At 48.2% G+C, this 24,114-nt stretch overlaps 1 protein-coding gene across 1 annotated transcript in view; it reads right to left on the minus strand.

Annotated features, from left to right (window-relative positions):
* MGAT4B (alpha-1,3-mannosyl-glycoprotein 4-beta-N-acetylglucosaminyltransferase B) overlaps positions 1-23,825 on the minus strand; it is a 51,156-nt gene extending 27,331 nt beyond the window's left edge. The window contains exon 1 of the mRNA XM_062609880.1: positions 23,596-23,825. Coding sequence (XP_062465864.1) covers positions 23,596-23,692 — 97 coding nt within the window. The 5' untranslated portion in view covers positions 23,693-23,825. The remainder of the gene's footprint in view (positions 1-23,595) is intronic.
* Between the last annotated feature and the right edge of the window lie 289 nt (positions 23,826-24,114).

Genomic DNA, 24,114 nt, shown 5'->3' on the forward strand with positions numbered 1-24,114 from the left:
GCACGCTTGTGAGGTGGGCTGATGCCAACCTCATGAAGTTTAACCATGCCAAGTGCAAGGTCCTGCACCTGGGTCGGAGCAATCCCAGGCACAGCTACAGGTTGGGCAGAGAAGAGATTCAGAGCAGCCCTGTGGAGAAGGACTTGGGGGTGTTGGTTGATGAGAAAATGAACATGAGCCGGCTGCAGTGTGTGCTTGCATCCCAGAAAGCCAACCGTATCCTGGGCTGCATCAAAAGGAGCTTGACCAGCAGGTCGAAGGAGGTGATCCTGCCCCTCTGCTCTGCTCTTGTGAGACCTCACCTGGAGCATTGTGTGCAGTTCTGGTGTCCTCAACATAAAAAGGACATGGAACTGTTGGAACAAGTCCAGAGGAGGCCACGAGGGTGATCAGGGGACTGGAGCAGCTCCTGTATGAAGACAGGATGAGGAAGTTGGGGCTGTTCAGCCTGGAGAAGAGAAGGCTGCGTGGAGACCCCAGAGCAACCTTCCAGTATCTGAAGGGGACCTATAGGGATGCTGGGGAGGGACTCTTCATTAGGGACTGCAGTGACAGGACAAGGGGTAACGGGTTCAAACTTAAACAGGGGAAGTTTAGATTGGATCTAAGGAGGAAATTCTTTCCTGTGAGGGTGCTGAGGCACTGGAATGGGTTGCCCAGGGAGGTTGTGAAGGCTCCATCCCTGGCAGTGTTCAAGGCCAGGTTGGACGAGGCCTTGGGTGAGATGGTTTAGTGTGAGGTGTCCCTGCCCATGGCAGGGCAGTTGGAACTGGATGATCTTAAGGTCCTTTCCAACCCTAACTGTTCTATGATTCTATGTCCAAAGCCAAAGGGGCATTCCGACAGCCTTACAAATCGAAACAGCAGAAGAAAATCTTGACTTTTCCATAACAAACCACAGTAAGCCCTGCCAGTGCAAAGATACTGAAGGGATCCCGGATGCTGCCAATGTGAGACAAACATTTATTAGCCCTATACTGGTGCAGAGCAGCACAGCCTCAAAGAGCTGCCCCATGCTCTGCACCACCTCCCTGGCACTGTGTGTTTTGCCCAGGTGTGTGTCTTTGGGCACCATTCAGAAGTGGCTGGACCATTTCAAAAGCCAAAGTGGGGTCAGGATGCCAACAGAGCACTGCTTCATCATCACTGCACCCCAGTGACATCCACTAAACCACCTCCATCACCCCTGCAGCTCTGGCACTGCTCATTTGCAACCCAGCACATTGACTGTAGCCAATTCCCTGCACGTGTTTTCCTAAGGACAAGCCCAGCAGCTCTGTATGTGTGTGGCATATCAGATTTACAGGCATGATGTTTCTACACCCCTTCCCAGCATAGATTTGGAAGGTGTTGGGCAGGCAGCCATGCAAGCAGCCAGGAACAGGCAGTGCACGAGTGCTAAAAGAGCCTTGCACACCTGCAAAGGCAAATAAATTCTTTACTTTAGCATCAGACAGTAGACTATAAAAAGAAGCTATAAGAGCACATCACTGCACATGAAGGGAAATTCACTCTGCTGCTAATGCCCATAACCTCCCTACTGAGAGTAACGGACATCAACAGGAGAACAGACATCTGAGAGTGCTAAGATGTGCACTGTTTTTTCACTAAGCTTGTTCTGGGCACACTACTACTTGAAATACAGAATCGCACAGTTCTTCTTTCTCCCCAGCCCTCAAGCTGACGTAAACTGCACATGTTTTAATACTTAATGTCATTAACCATTAACATAAATTACCAGGGTTGTGATGAAGTCTCAGGAAAAAACTCAATTGTTTCTTCAGAGCTATTTCAGTTATACACCAAGTTACATTTCAGTTTAAATAAAAAGCAGCTCCTATGATGGGTATTCAGATAAGAACTTGGTCTAAACGATGCTGGACGTTCCTTCCACTTTTGAAATACACAAACGTACGTGTTATTTACGATCAGCAAACTACGGGGACTGGCTGATCCTCCGGAGCGAAGGAGGAAGAGCCAGATGAAGTTCCAAAGGCAAAGGGAGAGAAGAAAAGCCAGTTAAGTTTCCCAGCCAGGGCAACGATTTATGGTTAGGAGCCTTTTCTAGCTTCAACTTCTTCAGCAAGGAGACGGGACGCACACGTCTTGCTGTTCAAAGGACATCTTGTGCATCTGAGGAAGTCTGTCCAACTCGCTCTGGCTCCGGCCGCGGTAGTATGTTTAGTACACTATTTCCAGATGTGTTTTCTATCCCCGTCAGTCCGGCTGCTGCCTCGAGCCAAGGGAGTTATATAAGCTGCAAAGCTTAATTGGATTATTTAGCCCACATTGCCAAGAGGGAACCAGCTGGGCAGCCTGGGGAGGACCAGGCCCACCACCGGCTTGGGGGGCAAAGGGAGGGAAGCCAGGAAATAAATGAAAGAGTTCATAAAGCAAGCCTGGCCTCCCCATCTCCCTCGGATGTTTTCTCACAGCTCCCTCCCTTTCACAGAGGGTGCAGTAGATGGTATTTTAATAGAGGTACGTTTTCCTGTTTTAACAATTAAAAAAGAATGCAATAAGCACTTAGAAGACACGCGCATTTCCTCTCCACACTAGCAAGCGTTTCCTGACTGTGCAGCTCCGCGACATGGAATAATACATCTAGCAACTTAGCTTTCCCACAATATTATTTTTTCCCAAACTTTGGCAGTTGCGGCGGCTTATTCTCCATTTAAGGGCATAATCCTGCTTGTGGGATAACCCATCCCAACGGATCTTCACAGATGTAATTATCAGGGCAAAGTCCTAAAAAAGAAAAGTGTCGCAACTATTCTTGGGAAGAAATCAGGAAAGAGGAAAGAGAGAAGCTGAAGAGTTTCCAAGGGCTGTAGCTATCAAAGTGTGCCAGAATGATTTCGTTCCTTTTACTCGTAATAAAACTGGATAGCTAAGTTAGAAGTTAAGACAAGTATATAAACTCACACCAAACTTGAAGCAGGTTGTTGATTAAACAAAGGGTACGTGCATGCTTGAGAGCTACTAAAACCCTTGCCATGAGGGCCTGGATGGACTTTCTATGGCTTCACTACAAATAATCATAAAAAAGCAGCCTGGCATCCTTCTCTGCCACTGCTGACAACATTCCCACTGCTCGCCACCAGGCAAAATGCCATGGATAAATTCAACAGATTAAAACAAGCAGAACAGTACAACAGGCAGGGATGTGCTCAGTTCTGCTGGAAACAGCTACACAAACACTGTGAATCACACGCAGCGCTCGGGGAGAGAAGATGCCTCTCACCGCCCCAGCTCTGGTCCCCAAAGCATCGTGAGCACAACAAACCCCCAAAATCCGGGGCGGCAAAACTCCACCACCTGCATCCGCGCTGCAAGTTGTTATGAGTATTGAATAAGGAGCTTCCATTACCATGCTGGACAGGGTAATAGCAAACAGCAGTGGTGACCAAAAAGCTATTTACACAAGGGCTCTCTGCTCGGATCCCATGATTACTAGTTATGGAAATGTTTCAGAAAACAAGAATACAAAGAGGCTTCCACAGGGCACGGCGAGCCATGCAATTTGTGCTGTGCTGGGACTTCGTAAATCAAAACAGAGGAGTTCTGTGATTCTAAATCAAAATCCAAGCGATGTTTACAGCGCTCCAGTTGTGCCTTAAACTTTATTTTTCTTTACTGCGTGCATTTATGCCCTCGGTGAGCGGCAGCGTAAAGCCCTTTGTGTGACTGATGGGAAGCAGAAAATTGGCACAGCCTGATTGGGCAAACTGGCCTCACCTCCGTTATCTGCACTAAGAGCTCCAACAAATTTGTGTAATACCCAGCATTATAGAAATGGATTTCCAACCAGAAGAGTAGTTGGCAGGATTAAACAAGTAGAAAAGCACATGCACGTATAAAAATCAGGAGGTCTGCACATGATCTAATGGAGCAAGCAGAAAATAACTGCGGATGCTCCCTGGGCTTGGGGACTGCTTCCTTTACAACAGGCAGTAATGTCTCATTATGGGGGAAACAAACACAATAAAGATGAATATTCCATCTTCCCCTGGCTACATTTTACATGTTAAGCCAATACAAATTCTCAGGTTGTATTCCACAAAAATAGCTACTCAAAAAATAAAACCTGCTGGCAGCACAGCAAAGCAAATTTCATTTGAAAGATAAATCCTACATTCTTCACAGGCAGATGTGAAAATAGACCAGACTTTATCATAACAGCCCCTCCCATGAGCAAAGAAAGCCACAAATTTACAGCAAAGAAGTTGTTTCTTTTCCCTTCTTCCCCTTTATTGCTTAACTCAACACAGACAAAATTACTGGCAAACCAGCAGTTCTTGCATCTTATAAATAGACACCACACACCTTTCCAGTGCTGTGGCGCTCTGCAAAGTCAGTATGGAACCAACCCAGGGCTTGGGATCATCAGTAAAACACTTGGATGGTGAAACTACATGGATGCTGCAATTATTGTCGTCACAAAATGACCATTCAGTATTTCTCCACTGAGGCAAGACCGTACCAACCCTACGCTAACAAACACAGCCTTGTCGTGGTGTCTGGGCATGAGAGCGCCTGACACCAGCCAGTGGCTGCCAGGAGAAGATTGCTAGCAATTAAAGGACCTGGTTAACTCCAAGCTGGACCAGGACACTGTAGCATTGCTATCTCTAGCTGGTAAAAGGGCAAGCTCAAACCATCTCCACAGTTTTCCTGACAACTCCTACAAGCTGACATGGTTAATGGTCTGAAAGCTGTTCTTCAGTGCAGGTTTATAAATCTGGATCACCACCACCTTCCCTCCCACAGCGAGAACATTGCACTGAAGGGTGATTATCCATCTCATACCAGGATGGGGCAAGGAGCAAAAGAAGAAGCATCTTTAATCAATTAGACCCCAGCTTTAATGGTCTGAGCGAGATAATCCTTGCAAAGAACATCCCTTGGGTCAGTCCCCCAGATGAAATTAAACTCCCTACAGTGCAGGTGTTGGAAATGAAGTGCAGAGACACACGCACCATACCCAGGAGCATGCTGGATGCTTAAACATTAAAACCTGTTGCTCTGTTCAGCTCAGCACCTGCAGTTCTCATCTACCCCATGCCTGCAAAAGGGATGTATTCAGGGATGGGACTGTGGTGACAGGAGCTGGAACTGTCCCAGGCAGCGGCAGCACCAGGGGACTGAGGGCGACTTTCAGGCTTGTGCTCCTGCAATCTGAAGACGACCTTTCTAGATGCAAAATATTTTTAATTAAGGACTAAATCAATAACTATTAGTAGTAATTTTAGCTTAAAAAAAAAAAAAAGTGAAGCACTTTTACCCCACTAACTAGGGAAAAAAGAACCCAAACCATATACACCTGAAAGAAACCTGGTGTGCTTGGCCAGGTTTTCCTGCTGCCTAAACCAAGGCAGGAGTAAGCTTGGCGATGACCTGAGGTGCAACAGAGCTGTGCAAAGGCAGCAGCACCCTGAGATCTGTAGCTCTGGCCAAACCCTGACTGCTGGCCAAAAGTCCCTTAGATCCAAGCACCAGAGGCAAACCTCCAACAAGAAGTGTCTGTTTCTATGGATCATAGCTTGGAAGAGCAGCTCAGGCCTTTGGGATTGCTTATTTCTCTTTTAAAGTTGGTTTACCGTATATTTATTCCATCTCCAATCTCCCCTTGCCTTGCATCTCCATTTTTAATTATTTATCATCAGGTATCACATTCATTTGCATACTTTATGAGGTGCAAAACAAATGATTAGTCATTACATACTAGACTTCCCCAAACCATCTGTGCCGGCCTCTGCAGCAGTTTCATTTTGATTTTCTCTAATACTCGGGAGGAAAGAATCCAAAGGGAGAACACTGGATTTGTTGGAAACACAGAGTCAAACAGTCCAAGTACTTGCTGATAGCAAAGCCTTGTTACTCTGTCACAGCCGTGCTCCACAAGGAATGTGGTGACTATCATCTTTGTAGTAATTTAACCAGCGATACAAATTGCAAGCAGCATTCTTTCAAAGACCTTTATTTATTGATTAGAAACAAAGTCCTTATCCTCTTCCTGCTCCCTCCTTGAGTCATGCTGATTGCACACAATAGAGAGCTATCACTTAAAGAGTCAATTAAGTCAACTTCTGAAAGGTAATTGAATAGCTGAAATTCTTAGTGGAATATTGCGCTGCATTATCTTGATTGCAGGGAAGGAAAAACAAAGCAGTCGGAGCAACAAAAATCAGAGAATGAGGCCTTGGCCGTAGGTAGGAGTAACGAAATGGATGGTCCCATTACCCAAAATGAGATCATTATTTTCTTTCTTGGTTACTTCCAACCTTGCTGGAGGTGTGAGGAGGAAAAACACTTTATGAGGGATGAGCTGAGCTGCTAACCAGGCACAGAGAATGGTGCTGGCCATGGCCAGCCCACCCCGGGGGGAATCCAAAATCTGGGTGTTCACACTCAACCAAAAGCTTCGATTAAAGCATTTCTTGTGGCTGGGGCTTTATGAAGGTAACACCTTCCATGTGGATTCACCCATGCCTGACAGAGGAGCTCATACTATCCTCCGGCAGAGCCACACACAGACCTTGTGTCTTCGCTCTCCTGGCTACCTCCAGAAGTACCTGGAGGATTTTAGATCACCTCTGGAATTCCCATACCATGATCCAATTGAGCTAAAGTGAGATTAGGAGTTTGAAACCTATTGGGAAGAAGGACATAGCTCCAGTGCCTCAGAAAAATACAAGCTTAAACAAAATCCAAGCAAACCAAAAAGGGGGAAGAAAATGATTGCAAGCCTGCCAGTACTCAGAAGTTATATAAAATCACTCATATAAATGCAGTAAGAAAACACATCACAAACTGAGAGAAGAATCCTTAAGAACTTGAAGACACTGGCTGTACATGGTCAAAATTCACCATCAGTTTTCAAGGAACTACTCCAAGTCACAGCACTCGCCTATAAAGCATTCACACAGGCACAAAAAAAAAGCAGCTTTTCCCAAAGTAGGAAAAGAGGCACCACAAAACATTAAAATCTCCCTCCTTCCTCTGTGCTGACAGCAGACTCTGGTGTGACCAACTCCCCCCCCTCCCCATCCTCCCAGCCCTTCATCCACCTGGGTTTCTACAGCAGCAGAATCAATCCACCCCAGCCTGACCTCTGAGTAAATTAATGGCCAATTGCTGCTTTCCTGGAGCTGCTTTGGCACCGTCTGCCTCCTCACACACGTATTTTGTCTAGCACTGGAGCCTTGCTGAGGAACACACAGCTGAGGAGGGCGAGATGCTGCAGCACGGATGCTTTCTCTGGCTGTTCTCGAGGTCCTGGCCCTGAGCTCCGCAGACTTTCCAGCCCACTACAAGCACAGACCTTCCACAGCAACCCAATAAATGCCATTCCTCTGGTAGCAAATGTGCCAGCAGATAAGTGCAAACTCATCCCTCTGCAGGCACGGCTTCTGTGTTTGAGGAGCTGCAGGAGGGATGGTCAGAAGGGGGTCCCAACGGGCAGGTTGGGATCCCCTCCTGCGCTTTGATTTCCCACCTACCCAGCCAACTTTGCTTTGCATCAATCCACTTCCATGTCTAGAAGTCCACTGACACCACCCTCACCCTGCTGCTTTGGGGTCTCAGGAGCTATCAGTATGAACCAAAACATCCATGAATCCATCAGGAATTCGGCAGTATTGTGTAACTAACCTCTGAAATACACAGGGTACCAACGTTTGCCATCGTGCTCCAGAAATGCAGCAATGGCACACATCACCGAGTCCTGCTCTAACTTCTGCTCATTTTTGTCAGTTACTCCTCAGTTTATTTTGCAGTTATCTCGGCAATTCCCACGGAAAGACAGGACACAATTCAAGGAACTTGAGCAATTTTTTCAACTTGAATGGTCTTTACCCAGAAGAAGCCAGAAGGGAGCCCAGGCACTCAAATATACCCCGAGAGCCCCAGTCCTCAGACAATACTCCATCAAATGGGAGGTTTAGATTTTCTTAGTTCAGCAGACTGAAAGTTCATCAAATACAGCAAAGCACCAGCCTCTCCCCGGTCAGTCTGCGCTTGAGACTTGTTCTATCTCTGCAAAAGCTCTGTTGAGATACACCAGCACAAGGACTGTATCTAGAACAGCTCTAAGAACTGTTTGTGCTTTCCCCGGGAGCTTACGTCAACTCCTTGGATGGAGGAGCCTTGAGGAGAACAGATATTTCACAGAGCAGACGCTGCACATAAATATTGCCCCAACACAGATGCACCATGAATACAATTACATGCTCACATCAATTACGAGTACACTCCAAAAACACCATTTGTAGAAGACAAATAAACAAACAAATGTAAGCTTGAAACAAGAAATTATCAGGCATTCTAGCAAGCCACTCCACCTTATCATCATTATTTCCTGAGATGGGTTCTGCTGGCTCGTATTCCAGTAACCACACAGGTACAAGGGAAGAGTACAAATCATGTCTCACGAAACAACTGTTGGCAAAGAGCAGGATTTGTGTATTCATTGCTCACCACTGAACACTTCCATACATTTTAATCCCGACCTCAAACACAATTTGGACCACGGCAGATGTTTCCTACAGCGCAAGCTTCCTTTGGATGAGAGTTAATTCAGTTTGAACACAGCAGCAATGAGGAAAGGGATTTAAACATTTGCTGCTTATTCCCCAAGCTTAATACTGCAGAGGTAAAGATGAGGGAGTACTAAATTGAACAGCTAAACTTGCCTCTCCCAGCCTCGGATCTGAATTCAGCCCAGCACGGTAAACCTGCGCTTCCCTGCTTCCCAGGACTCCCCTCCCGGTGACACCAGCCCGTGTTGAAAAGATATTAAGTTAATATAATGAGGTTCTTCTGAATGAGAATTGATGTAACTGGGAGGAGAATATGCCTCTTGGGTTAGGCTGCTTAAGTGTCACCAAAAGAAGGGGGCATGCTCCTCTGCAAAATCCTCCCTCTACTTCCCTTGTTATCCTCAGCAGCTTCCTCCTGTTACTCTATATTAATAAGCAGATCATTATTTCTTCAGCTGCAATCAAAACCTTCCATAAGATGAGATCCAATTGCAATTCTACATTCACATAGTTGCCCATGCTGAAGAGCCCTAAAATGCTCTTAACGAGTTGTATGCACAAGGATTGCCTCTTCACCTGTCAGCGGAACGGGTTTGGGAAGCGACAGCTGCTTAAATAGTGCACACACAGCAGAGTAGTTTAAGGGGAAAAGAAATGCTATAAATAATTGAAATCACAGTGAGAAATGTAGGCAGAGCAGAGGGAAAGAGGGCAACGCAGAGGAAGCTGGCAGCAGAGAAGAAATAAGGACTTCTGGAAGTGAAATGAAACAAGAGCACACATACAAATGAATCCACACCTTCTCACCTGTGTGCTACACCACACATCAGCAGGCAGAAGAAGGTCTTGACCTTTTCTGCACTGTTTGGCAACCCAGGTTTACCCACCTATGAGCTCTCTCTTGCAAACACCTTCCCCTTTCCACCTCTCTGCCAAATCCCAGACTGGTTTGGGTTGAAGGGACCTTAAAGCTCATCCAGTTCCAACCCCTGCCACGGACAGGGACCCCTTCCACTAGAGCAGCTTGCTCCAAGCCCCTGTGTCCAGCCTTGACCTTGAACACTGCCAGGGATGGGGCAGCCACAGCTTCTCTGGGCACCCTGCGCCAGCGCCTCAGCACCCTCATAGTGAAAAGTAAGTCTGTCGGTCTGATGCGAAGAGCCCATATGGTCATCCCCAGCTCTACAGAAATCTTGGTTAGCACATGATGCCCCCCAGTGAGTAGATGTGGATTTTAAATGGCCAATTCTGCACTGATGACTGCCTCATTTACATGACCCACTTCTAGCCCAGCCTTCCATGCTGAAGCTATGTGGAAGGCTTTCCCATGTACCCAGCCCCAGAGAGGATCCTGCTCTCAGATGGGGCTTCTGAGCACCATGGGGTCATCGTCAGAGGTAGCTGCAGAAATGGCCACCTTTGGTTTGAAGACTGTAAGAACAATTAACCAGCACTCTGGAGCAACAGAGGAAAAGAGGAGTGCTTTAGGTTTCAATCTTAGCAGTAAAACACCTCCTTTGATGACCACAGCTGCTATGAAAGGCTAACGGTTGTCAATTTGCCTGGCCTTTAACTATTACAGCAATACTTCTTGACCTGCATTTTAGAAGTTCTGAACAGACAAGACAACACTACTCAGGCCAAGCAATCTGCCACTGCGTTGACAGATTTCCAAAGGTATATGAAATATCTGCCTTTCCCAAGAGGCTTGAATGATGTACTCATAGAGAGCTCTGCAGCCAGCCACTGAAAACCAGCGTTTCTCTCTGGGTACAGTTCACCCAAGCAGGAGATGGCAGGAGACAGTTGATTATGCTCTGTGGAGGTAACACTTGGCACAGCAGCCCCAGGTTCCACTTCGTGACAGGATGGGGTTGAAGAAGCGAGACTTCAACTCACAACTGCGCTAATCAGAGACCTTTAACTAGGAGCAAGCAAAGAGCTTTCTCAGTGAGCGGCTCATTCAAAGGGTGTGCAGTGATACCAAGAACCAGATAAAACTCCCCATCAAGATCTCTGTGCAAATCAAGAGCACATAGGAGCTGGTGTTCTCAGAGATAAGATGGATATCTTGCCTTACCCAGCAACCGATCAATTTTGAGGGGTCAATCGCCAGACCTCACCAGACTCCTCCTGCAGAATGTCTATGTTTTTAGGGCAAAACCCTGCACCAGGCATCACTATTAAAGCTGAGCCCTGCTCCTAAAGCTAAAGGACTAGCAACCGTGACCAGGTGAAGAAACCTTGATACTGACTCTTCTGTGCAAGCAATTCAGCTTAAGAGCTGCTGTTTAAGAAGCAAGTCACTGAGATGAAAGGTGATCACATTTCTTAAACACAACTCCCTTCTTAAAGAGCCTTCTAGAGGCAGCAAGGATCCCACGAACCCTCTTTTATACACACAGCCCTGCTAGGCAAGTGCCTTACCAGTTTTGTGCCTAATTCCATATGAGATCCTTGTGCAGCCCACCTGCACTGTCCCAAATTCAAGACTGCTAAGGGAGGGCTGAGCTTCATGTGCCTCTAAGGACATCCTCCAGTTAGGGCAGGGAAGTGACAGCTCTTGGTAGTATTCATGGCAAATCTGGTGTCAAGAGCAACTTCCAGTCCACAGCAAAAATAGACATACCAGCTCCTTGGACGTCAGCACAAGATTGGCCCTTCTAACCTCTCTGTGTCACATGAAGGAGACTGGAAACCCAAGCCCACTATCGACAGGACAGCATTTGTTTGACTTCTTGTCAAAAGCAAGGAAGCCCTTCTGTACTTCCAAAAGATACGTGAACGTTGACTGTACTGCCATGCCAGCAGGAAAAGATGGGAACCTTGTGGTTTGAGGGTCTACCACTGAGAAACTGTGTTTGGGCACTCCCCACGTGGTCAGTGATGGAGTCGTTTCCCAACAAGACAGCCATGCACAGCATCTGTCCTCCAACGTGCAAAGGGATGATGCTGGCCGCCCATCCTCCTCTTCCAACTGGAGGATGGCTCATGGGCAGCCGATTCAGCTGAAGTCCTGATACCTGGCTCCCACTGTCAAATGCACAGCTTGGCTCATCAAAGGATGCTGCGGCTGGTTCAGGCGTGCCTCAGTTCACTTAGTGTGAGGCTGGAGAGAAATGACTCTCTGACAGCTGGTAAATGTAGCTGCCTGCAGCTAATGGGGGATAATGAAGAACCAGCCACTTCTTAGAAGTGCATTCTGTCACCCATACCTCCAAAGAGCAGAGCTCCTCTGACCTCTGGTCATAGAGATCAGAGATCTGTAATGCAGCTCTTTGAACACTGTTAACTGATCCAACCCCATCCAAACGTCACGGATGCTGTCAATACAGAACTGCTCTTTTCTCTTCCTGCCATCCTTCCACTTCATCCATGGGGCATCCACTAGGTTCAAACACAAAGGCGGCAAAGAGCCTACAACAAGAGCCTCATTAACTGACTGTACAACTGGATTTGGTTTGGAGCACTGTGCCGTCCCCTGCACTGCATGGCAGAGCTCTTGCTGGGGGAAAAAAACAGATCAAATTAAGAAGTAACTTGCATACCTTAATATTGCGAGCAGCTCTTCTGTCAGACTTAAAACAACAGCGTTAGCAGCTATGAAAGGGAAAAAAGCCCGAGGAAGTCTCCCAAAACAGCAGACCAAATGAAATGGAAAAGGGTGAAGGAGGTTTCAAATCCACCCTGGAGAAAATGTGCATGGCAGCTTTAACCTGCTGCAGGGAGCACGGGGGAAATGAAACAGGATAGCAGAGACCAGAAATCAGATTTATTAGGACCAACCAGGTAGATAAAAGGTAGATGGTGGTGACTGGAATCAGCTAACTTCTGAAAATGTCCAGTCAGCTTTAGCATTTCATACACATGAAATTAGTGTCCACGCAAGAGTACTTTCCTGAAAGGATGGGATTTACTGCAGCCGAGATAATTATCTTGATACGTCTTTATCCCATTAGTGGTTTTCATTCGCATCCTGGAACTCCATAAGCGGATTGTTCAAGAATTATTTGCCATCCGCTGTTTCAATCCTGATCAGAATTATCTTTATACCTTGGTACAAAGAAAAGAGATTACATTCCTTCCAGGGCTTGCTGCAATGCCCTCTTTTCTGAGGCTCCTCTTATTATTTTCATTCTATAAGGTGATGAAAAGAATCAGAAAACAATTGTCATGGACATGATTTTGCCCTCTCCTCTTCCTTCCCTACATGTGCCTTTGGGAGGAGGAGGAGACACTCTTCCCATCACATTCCCTGCAGGAGATGTATCATTGCACCTGCACAGAGATGAAGCTCAACGAGACTTAGTCATCAAATTATCCAGGACAGGATCCAAAAATGCTTCCCCCCCCCGTTTCTTTTTGCACCACAATCCACTAATAAAAGAACAAAGATGAAACTGTTAAAACCAGTTAAACAGATCACTTGATGCAAGAGAAAGAAGTGGAATTCACTGCACTGGAGATCCCAGGGGCATACGCTGAATGTCGCGTTTTGTGCTCTCTAGTAATGTATGTCACTGTGCAAGCTCCAGTGGCGATAAAGCCAACATCCTTCAAACAGCCAAAACAATCCCTTGCTTCAAGGCCTAAAGCAACAGGAAGACAAAATTCCCTTCCCAGCCATTCTAGCCGCCTGCCAGGGTTTGTATTAATGGAAGAATTACATCTCCTTCCAGGTATGGCGAGGACACAGCCTTGTCTCCCCATGGCCATCCGTGAGCCTGCCCAGCAGTGAGTAAAGATGCCTGGATGCCACAAAAGCTATGCCTCCTCCTTACAGAAACATGAGGAGGTAAGTGTTCACACCTGACCTGAATAGGAATGCATGCATGTTTTAAAAAAGCACGTTTTACGGCTGTGCAATGAGATCTGGGGGAGAATTCTCTTTATAAACAAGTTATTAAAAGTGGGAAGAGGGACACAATACGAGCAGCTGCCAATTACTCAGCTCCCAGAGGAGACTTTCCAATTTCTCACCTTCCCCCAAAGCAAGATGTGCCGCTGTACAGCAGCACATTTACTTGCAAGTGTAACACCCTTCTGGAGTACTGCTTCTCTCCCACAAAGCAAAGCTGCGTTGCTCCTGTGCTGCCGCTGGAGAGGGGCAGCCCATTTCCCCATGACCCTGAACCAGAGCTGAGACCAATACCGCAGAAAATGAATGTGGCAAAGAGCGAAACAGCAGAACGTAAATCAAATTATCTTTGTATTCGACTTCAGGATCTGGCCACTCCTCCTGCCAACAGGAACAGCAAATTTGTGAGCTAATTCCCACTGCCAGGTTTGCGCCTCTGCAAATCTCTGCTGCGTCTCAGGCACAAGACGCCAGTAATGATTTTGTTATTTTAAGACAGCGGCAGAGTTTCAGACAGTAAATGTCCACGTCGCAACTGGAGACGTCAGAGGGAGCCCATCCTTTGAGGCAAGCACACCAAGCTAATGATTAATATCACAAAAGTAATCCGAGCCTTTAAAAATCATTATTCCCAAAATCAGCAAATAATTACCAAGGCCTTCTGCAATCAATACCCAAGATAAATAGACAATTAAATTGCAAAAGAAACAGAAGAATGTCGTTAATATTTGCCAAACACATGCCAAATACACTTCTTCATGGTAACCAAATACTTCCAGTAAATAGATATTTTAGCTCACTGGAGAGGCACTTTCAGAGAGTAATAAATTAATCTAATAAAACAGACAGACAGGGTGGAACCAGACATTAATGAAACACAAACTGATCTATATGGAGCCAACCCACAGTCATGTCCTAATTATGCTCATGCACCATTCCGGGTACTTACCTCCCCCACCCAGGTCAGCTCTTTAGCCCAGGGAGAAGACATGTTTCATACAGATCCACTGGCACGACAGAGCAGAGGATTTCAGCCATTGAACGATGATGTTTGTGCTCAGCTACAATGTGCATTTCTCATTTTCTTTTCTAAATACCTCTCGCTCCTTAAAGCCAGTAAATTACCCTGCTTTTAAACACCATTCTTGCTTTGCCTTCAGTGTGGTTTCAGCTCCATCCCTGAGGTGCAGGATGAGCTCTCGCTGCCAGGCAGAACCAGCTGTCCTCACATGATGCCTGTGCCACAGCACATCGCCACTCTGGAACCCAGAGGGTTTATCCTGGGGTGCTGTGCTCCGCCTCACCATCACTTCTGGGATCCCCAGGGACTCGGAGCAACCCCTGACACTCAGCGCAAGGACCAGCACCACTTCCTCCCCAGCCAGACAACCTTTACCAACTTCAACCCCCTTCAAAAAGGGGAGATTTAGATTAGACATTAGGCACAAGTCCTTCCCTGTGAGGGTGCTGAGGTGCTGGCACAGGGTGCCCAGAGAAGCTGTGGCTGCCTCATCCCTGGCAGTGTTCAAGGCCAGGTTGGACACAGGGGCTTGGAGCAAGCTGCTCTAGTGGAAGGTGTCCCTGCCCATGGCAGGGGATGAGATTTAAGGTCCCTTCCAACCTGAACTGTTCTGTGATTCTACCCAAAATTACTGCTTGCAGTTCACAAAGCCACACTATTAGATGAGCATCTGATAAAGTTCCTCACATAGCAGATAACTTGAACTGGACAAGATTAAGAGAGGGAGAGATGTGTGGGAGGACGTCCATCCCAGCCATTTTCTGCAACAACAAAGCAAGAAGGAAGGGAGGAAACTGAGCGAAACTGAAGACAAAGAGAAAAGATATCAAAGCCATCTCCGGAGAGAACACAATGAGAGATGGCAACAAAAAGGAATGGTTAAAATACAAAAGGCAAGATCAAATAAAAGGAAAAGATCACAGTCTGGGCACAGAGAGGAGGGAGGGGAGACCACCACACTGCTTTTGCCAGCATTAACTGAACAATTCACTTGACAGATACTTGTGTGTGGCAGCAGTTGAATCTGAGAGACTCCAACACCATCCAGGGCCATCCATGCACCAGGCAACCCATGCTCTTCACACCCAGCATGGGGTCAGGCGATGGGGACACTGCACAGCAGCTCTGCTCCCCTGAGCACCCCTCTTTTGGGGAGGAATACAGCAATTTAGTCCTTACTCAGAAAACTTCTCCAGCTTCTTCTGTAAGAAGTTCTTGGTACTGGCAGGGTCAGTCTTGCTACTGTGTTTTCACTAGAACAGGCTATACAAGCACGTAATGCTATTACACATATCTTAAGTATCCCATATCTCAGTATTGGAAGTTTCTGAGGTTATTATGAGGCTACACAACTTTTTTGGTATCACAGCCATAAAATTCCTCAGAGCAGTGACAATACATAGAGGATTTATTGCAGCACACACACAAGTAGTGAGTGACAAAAAAGGGTCTTCAGGTTAAACCTTACTTCCAGAAAGCTCTTGCCATCACAGAGTGAGAAGAAAAACCTATGGGCTCTAAGGCAGCCTTGAAAATGTGATGAGGATGGTCTAAAAACTCATTGGGGGATAGGTGTAGACCAGGTAACGGCACTGACACAAGCCAACACTGTGCGCTTCCACCAGTTCAGCACCTATCCCACTACCAACAAGTCCTAAACCACCAGTGTGACAATTGTAAGTAAATGGGCACTGCAGTGCAACAAAACTCATAACGAAAATAAGATGGGTGGAAATTAACTTTTGCACAGAAGCTTCTTCAAAGCCTGACGGTTTGCATTTCAATGCTGTCCACTTTAATACAAGGGGAAATAAAACATCTTGCACAAAAGTGTCTGGTCATTTCAAAATACAGATTAACTTTTAGGTAAGTATTTATCCTGTTCCTAGTGCAAGAGAGCAGGAATACTTAAATATCAGGGCAGTGACTCCAAGGCAGGAGGGAAGATGGAGTTACAAAGCTGTCTCCCTGCATCAGGGACATCCATGCTAATGCACAGATACTGGAGACTCAAATGTGACTTGACACCAAGACAAAAACAGAAGTGGCCAGTGCCCAATTAACAGAGACGGTTTAAAACAGAAATCTTGCTTTCCAAAAGAAGCCTAACATGAACTCAAAAAGCAAACCCAAGAAAGCCATTGCTGAATAAAAAGCTCCCTACACTTCAATTCCAATAAAAGAGGTGGAAGGAATGCACTTCCCTCCATCAAAGACAACGATCCCCTCCCTGAATCAGGAAGCCGTTAAGCAGATGCTTGATCAGCACTCCCTAAAAAGCCTCTCCTCCTCCCCGTTAACCTGCCAGCCCCCGCTGAAGCCCTTTGTTTATTTTAATAGTTTCCACAGTCCCTTCATTTGACCAATGACTTCTGCCTACGCCGCAGCCCTTCTCACCCAGTGATCTCTTGGGCTTTGTCTCGTGAGAAACAAAGCATCCACATTAGAATCACAGAATAGTTAGGGTTGGAAAGGACCTTGAGATCATCCAGTTCCAACCCCCCTGCCATGGGCAGGGACACCTCACACTAAACCATCTCACACAAGGCTCTGTCCAACCTGGCCTTGAACACTGCCAGGGATGGAGCATTCACAACCTCCCTGGGCAACCCATTCCAGTGCCTCACCACCCTCACAGGAAAGAATTTCCTCCTTATATCCAACCTAAACTTCCCCTGTTTAAGTTTGAACCCGTTACCCCTTGTCCTGTCACTCCAGTCCCTAATGAAGAGTCCCTCCCCAGCATCCCTATAGGCCCCCTTCAGATACTGGAAGGCTGCTATGAGGTCTCCACGCAGCCTTCTCTTCTCCAGGCTGAACAGCCCCAACTTCCTCAGCCTGGCTTCATACAGGAGGTGCTCCAGTCCCTGATCATCCTCGTGGCCTCCTCTGGACTTGTTCCAACAGTTCCATGTCCTTTTTATGTTGAGGACACCAGAACTGCACACAGTGCTCCAGGTGAGGTCTCACAAGAGCAGAGCAGAGGGGCAGGATCACCTCCATGACCTGTTGGTCATGCTCCTTTTGATGCAGCCCATTTGCATTGGCACAGTTATGGTACGGAAAATCGTCACACAAAACATAAATCTTCGTCTCCAAATACTTTTAGGCAGGTGGCTCAGCCCCACCTTTGCAAAGCACTGGGTGGTGGTGGATGCCTCTGCCAAGCCAGGCACCCCGGGACCAGTATTTGTTCATCCATGTACTGAGAAACTGGTACTTTGGCTCCTGGTTTGGGTCTTGTGAAGAGGGAGAACCGTGGCTAACCCATGCCTACCTGCAGCAGCCTGCTAGCAGCCTTGCCTAGTCTGTCACTAAAGCAATTTCTCCATCACTTAGCAGGCTTCAGAGCTTCCTAGAGATGACTGGCAGGCAGCTTCACTTAAACTAGCCCTCTATAGATGCATTCTACATTAAACACTAAGTGAATAATCAATGAACATTCAGGATGTTAGCACAAATCAATGATTTGTTTTAGATGAATCAAAGAGAATCACAAACGAGAAAGGGTTTTGTTCTGGAACAGAAGTAAACCAAGAGAAGTAAGTGGTTGATGTAATGGGGGGGGTGTTAACCTCCTCTGCCTGCTCTGCTACTATGCACTGACACAGACGCTGGTGTCAGACACTGCTGTGTCCTCCAAACCACTGTGACAAGAGATGTCTCTGTCCCCAGAGAGCAGATGGACACTGAGGCATGAAACCAGCTGATTTACTTTCCCAAGATTGGGAGGCATACGGCATAGTTAGGACCTGAATCCAAGTCTCTGGGGAACACTGTCCTGGCTGGGAGAAATCTCTTTCCCAGTAACTTCAACTCTGTCACACAACCACAGCTCTTATTGTTGAAGCAACAATGAGACGTGGACAAGTGCTTGTGCAGTGCATGTCAAGAGCCCTATTTAAAGACATAATAAAAACTGCAAAGAAATAAAACCAGAAACACAGGTGACTCTGGACAATGGACAAGTTCTTCTGATTAATGCACATCAACAGATTGCCTGGTGTTCCTCACTCCTGGGATGAATTTGGTCAAATCATATGCAGGATAATTTTGCAAATGCTGCTGCATTCCAGCCACCAATTCCACACAATGTCTGCTGGGCACCACACAGGCCAAGTAAAGGCTCTCAGAAATGCTCCTGCACATCTTTTTATTGGCCATGCATTTTAATGACAGGTTTCTAACCTCTGGGGCTCCTCAACCACGTCCCTGCCTGCACCTCCCCAGCCATCAGGAGCACACAGTGGGTCTGCTGCTGGCATCTCTCCTCCTGCTAAATGCTTCCAAGGGCTGTGGTGAAATGACCCCAGCTCAGACCAGGGCTTTCACTCCCATCCATCTGGCTGCAGCCAGTGCCTGGGACCTCAAAGAAAGGACAGAATCCTGAAGTCAAGCTGCTGCAGGTAACAGAAATGAAATGGCAGCGGGAAGCCGTGCATGCCATGGGCCAGCTTGTATTTAGCAGTATCACAAGCTTTGACTCCGCTGCTTCTAGAGCGGATTAGCGATCACGGCTCTTATGCATTATATAAGGAGACTTAGAGAGAAATATCCCTCCGGGACAAAGTCTGTTTCCTACAAAGGACACCCCAAGTGAGCAGAGCCAGCACCAGACAAGCAATATTACTTTACAGAGATGCTGTCTGAGCCTGCACAGCTGCAACGGGCACCAGAGCAATGTCCACACTGCAGCACGTTCACAAGTCACAGGAGAGACCCTGCACTCAGAGCTGTGCTGAGGCACCCTCCCAGGATGCGAGGGGTGACTCCTTCAAGGAGCTGTGCACATCTATTCCGAAGCGCTTCCACAATGCCCATGGGAAGAACAGTTCCCACAAGGTGAGATCCAAAATAGCATGCAATCAAAACTGATCTTAGGGGTGTGAAGCCACTATGGGAAGAACAACCCCACTGCGCACCTACACCTACAGGTACAGAGGTGCCTGCAGCTGTGGGTTTACAACAGAAACCTGGAGCTGGCTAGTATTAGGTAACTATAAATCATTAAGATCTGAGGGGGAAAAAGCTGCCAGGGGAAGCCTGCACAGGCAGCATGGCCACAGAGCCCACCCTGAGCTATGCAGCCATACCCTGGAGGTGCAATCCCACCTTCAAAAGGCAGCATTCCCAAGGGGCAGCGTGTTGGGAGAACCTAGCTCGTTGGTCAGCCAAGATGAGAACAAACGTTATGGATGAGAGCTGAACAGTTTTCATCATGGAAAGAAACAAACCAGAACAATTTAATTACAGGTAGGTTTAATTGTTCACTTTCATCCTACCTGCACCTGTGACTTGTCTAAAGTCGTGAAAGCTTCTCTGTTTTACCACGCTCTCAGTAGAACACCCCCTGTAATTTCCATGTCAGGCATGCTAATGCCTGAGCCTGCCGGTGCCTTGATCCTCTGACCACAGGTTACCCTACACACAGTTAAAGCCTACAGGTCCACCTCATGACAGCAGTTTATGGAAGGGCTTCTTCCAGAGCAGCCTTTCGGTTTGGAGGGTTAAATCATACTTAAACCTAAATTCAGCACAGAGAGAATATTAATCTTTGGCCAAGACACCCACCACCACCATGTGCAGCACGTGGTCCACCTCCAAACCACCCGTGATGCTGGACGTTGGCTGCCTGGGTGACTGGTTGTGCTATTTGAGGCTGCCCTTCTCTTCCTACTCCAGCAGACTATTTCAAACCTCATTTATAATTGGAAAGATGCAGCATCTGTTTTTGCAGCCCATGAGGTCAAAACTTTACTAATAACCACAGCACAGCAAAACATCATTAGCGGGTAAACAAACCCTGCATCAGTCACAGAGAAGCAGCTCCAGAGCTGGTTTGACCTGGTTTGATTTCTTTGGACTAATTGTTTTGTCCTCCCAACACAGAGCAGGAAGACAGGAAGGTTCTGTGATGCTTTACATGTGTTTTAATATAATATTTTACCCCATCAGAGTCAACACAGACACCTTGACAGCCTTCCCCAGAACTCAATGACATCAGCAGCTCAGGATCACTGGGAGTTGTCTCCAGCCACTCATGAGGGATGGCTGATGTTACAGAGGACTGGCAAACACAAAGCCTGTCTTTGAAAAATAAGGAGATGAGGATAAAGAGGCTGAGGAAATTACAGAATAATCAGCTTAGGTTCGGTTGAAGTGCTTAGAAAACAAGGAGAACTTGAGCAAGAGCTAACTTCTGTTTATCAAAAGCAAATCACATCAGACCTATCATGCCTCTTTCTGTGACAGGGTGCAAGGACTTGTAGGAAGGGGAGGAGAAACAAAGATTTCAGAGACATCTCTGATAATGTCTCATAGGAAGTCCTCATAATACAGCTGGGGACATGGGGGCTGCACTGAGCCCCATGAAGGTGGGAAGCCCACCAGTGAACTGGTTGATGCTCTTTGAGCACAGACTGGGAGGACTTTACTGAAGCAGGTTCCAGGGGAACCCATCCCAGATCTGACACCACTTGGTGTTTTCATCCACAACTTGGCTGATGGCAGAGAAAACACAGATTGCTTTTGAAAGCTACACCAAGCTGAGGGAGGCGGCAAGCATGCAGGAGAGCAAGATGAGAATTCAAAACAATCCTGACACTTTAGAAGAAGCAGTCTGAAAAAACACAAAAGGACACAGTTCAACAAGGACAAGTGTGAGGTAATGTGATTTGATAAGAATAATTAACCAGCAAGTACAAGGTGAGGAATGAAAAGCAGGAAGAGTTCTGGAGAAGAATGGCTGAAGGGTCAAGGGGATTAAACATAAAATGAAACACAAGTTTCTGCAGCAAAAGTAAAAAGCAAACACACTGGGATGTACAAACAGCATCGCTGCATGTGAAAGACCTGAAGTAATCCCTTACTCTGTTAAGCATCACTCTTCACGAAGGGTGGTGGTCCAGAAGAGAGGAACAAGAGCAACTGCAAACCAAGAATACAGAAGCTAAAAAGACTGATCAAAGGAACCAGCATGGTTTAATCGATAGTAGCAGGGACTAAGGGAAAACACAGCAGTGAGTTCCAAATGTCCCACAGGCTCCCGCAAAGAAGGGAGGAAGGAACTTTTCTGCCTGTGCCCCATAAATGGAAAACAGGAGAGCAACCGTGAAACCGAACTGAAGGAAAAGACATTTCTGTTCAGATCGTAAGACAAGTCAAATGGCAGAGCTGCTAAATGTCATTGTCCAGAGAGCTCAGGCATCTGCCATCAGAGGGTTTTAAGAAGGAACACGACAAACATCTGACAGGAAGGGGTTGGTTATCACCGATCCTGCACAGGGGCAGGAGATGTCTGGATGACCTCTCAAGGTCTTCTCCAGCTCTGTACCGAGTAACAGCCTGATATGTAAATGACCATAATCGCCGGAAACCTGCTGTGCTGACACAGCCTGACCCACGCTGCTTGTGACCTGCTGTAGCCATTGCTGTTTGCAAGACACAATCTGTTGCTGTCAGAGGAAAACATGTATCCCAGGGAGGGTCCTACCAAGAAGGACAGGGACAGTGGTGACCGGGGTTCTTATTTTGGTGCTTGTCTGAGCCATGGGGAAAAGCTACTTGTGAGAAAACAGAAGTGAGTCAAAGGATGACACAGTACAGGCAGCACAGGGCTGGCCACCCTGCTCCAGAAACCAGGAGTGACTGCTCACAGCCCGTGCAGTGTCGCAGGTCAGTTTCACTTCATTTATGGGAGGGAGCTACCAGTAAAGCAGCTGCTCAGCAGGAACCTCCAGACGCACCTCTCAGACTGCATCACAGTTATGCTCTAACATTTCTGGCTGAAAGCACATGCACCTGGTTGCACAAATGTTCTGCCCAGTTAAAAATGCCCCCAGCAGAAGCCCACCAGCCCACCGGCGGTTCTCCCGCACGACAAGTGCCCGTCACCCAAGCCTCTGCGCGAGGCAGCGCCAATGGGATTTAAACCACATCAGTAGCACAACGGGAAACCTCTTCAGCTGATCAACAAGGCAGAGAACTCCAAGCAGCCTACAGCTGCCAGGGGAAGATGGCATATCCCAGGCACTCCTGCCCTGCTGCTGAGCTGGATGGGCACGTACATGGGCTCGTGTCATCCTGACAGCCGGAGCCAAAACACCTTCCCCCCAGCCCTGCCACCAGCCTTGCACCATACACACGCTACACCTTGTGACTGTGCATGGTGTTCTGTGGGACAGCAATGCCACCGAGTCACATCTTAGGCTCAGCAAAAGCTGCTTCTCACCTGTAGCAAGGAGAGATGCTTATATGGTGATGGGAAGCAAGGGTCAAGGGCTGGATGGCCACACTGCATACCTTTAACAACCTCTGAAACTGCAGGAACTGAAAGAGCTGAGTGACTTAGCATGGACACGAGAGGTTCCTCACCCATGCACAAGTCAGATGCACAATTCAGAAGCAACTAACAGAACTGTCCTCCAGGCCAGGCTAAATCTAGTGCCCTGCTTTAGCGAGCGCCAGGATGGGGAAAAGCAACTATTCCATTGTCAGGAAAAAATAGGGGTGAGCATCTCTGTGATACCTGTGTGGGGTTCCTCAATGGGACGGGGCCCTGCCTCCCTGCTCCACAGCGGTGCAAACCCGACACCGATATTGAAGCAGTGAAACCGGCAGCCCTCGCACTGGTCCCTTGTGCATTTCAGTCACTGGACCCAGCATCGAGCCGCCGGAACGTGCGGGGCGGGCAGCGCTGCTCGCTTCTCTCACCTCCAGTTTGCCCTGAGCCCCTCACTACCGGATTGCTCCCCAAAGCCGCTGGCATCGTCACCTCTCCACGAGGATTTAACCCGCCTGGCTCCCATCGCGCGCGAAGGCGTTCACCATAAACGTGAGGGTGCAAGAAGCGCATCACCGAAACGAAGCCCAGCGCACCGGCACCCGGACGCCCGCCCGCGGAGTCGAGCAGGGACCCCCGGCGCTGGCACCTCCGGCCCTGCTGCGCACGGGCGGGCACGCCCGCACCGGGGATCCCGCGGGGCCAGGACGCGCCGGATCCGGCGGGTCCCCAACCCAGAGGCTCCCGCAGGATCCCGCCGGTCAGGATTACCCCAGGTCCGGGTCGCACCGGACCCCCGGGGTGCAGCGGGGCCCGGGTCCCCCAACACCCCCGCGCCCCAAACCAGGGCCGGGTCCCAGCTCCCCTCCGGAGGAGCAGCCGAGCACCCCCTTACCTTTGTGCCCGCCGAAGGCGCCGTACCAGGACAGCGAGAGCAGCGCGCAGAGGCAGCCGAGCAGCAGCGTGAGCGCCGTGCCGCTGCGGAGCCTCATCGCCTCCTCGCCGGCGGGGGCGGCCGCATGTCCCGGGCGCGGCGCGGCCTCGGCGGAGCGGAGCGGAGCGGTGCGGGAGGAACCGGCCGGCCGGCCCCAGGCAGCGACCGCACCGGGCCGGGCCGCGCCGGGGCGGGCGGGGCGGGGCGGGGCGGGAGGGGCGTAGCCAAAGGGGCGTGGCCAAAGGGAAGGGGCGGGGCGGGAGCGGGCGGAGGGCGCCCCCGTGCGGGGACGGCGGAGGTAGGGGTGAGTGTATGTACATGCGTGTGTGCTTGTGCGTGTGCGTGTGTGTGTAAATGTGTGTGTGTAAATGTGTGTACATACATATGTGTGTAAACGTGTGTGTGCGTGTGTGCATACATGTGTGTAGGTGTGTGTGCAAACGTGTGTGTGCGTGTGTGTGCATACATGTGTGTAGGTGT

Source organism: Pezoporus occidentalis, unplaced genomic scaffold (assembly GCF_034315485.1).
Source record: "Pezoporus occidentalis ecotype Australia unplaced genomic scaffold, CSIRO_AGI_Poc_V1 ctg142, whole genome shotgun sequence".
Taxonomy (NCBI): Eukaryota; Metazoa; Chordata; class Aves; order Psittaciformes; family Psittacidae; genus Pezoporus; species Pezoporus occidentalis.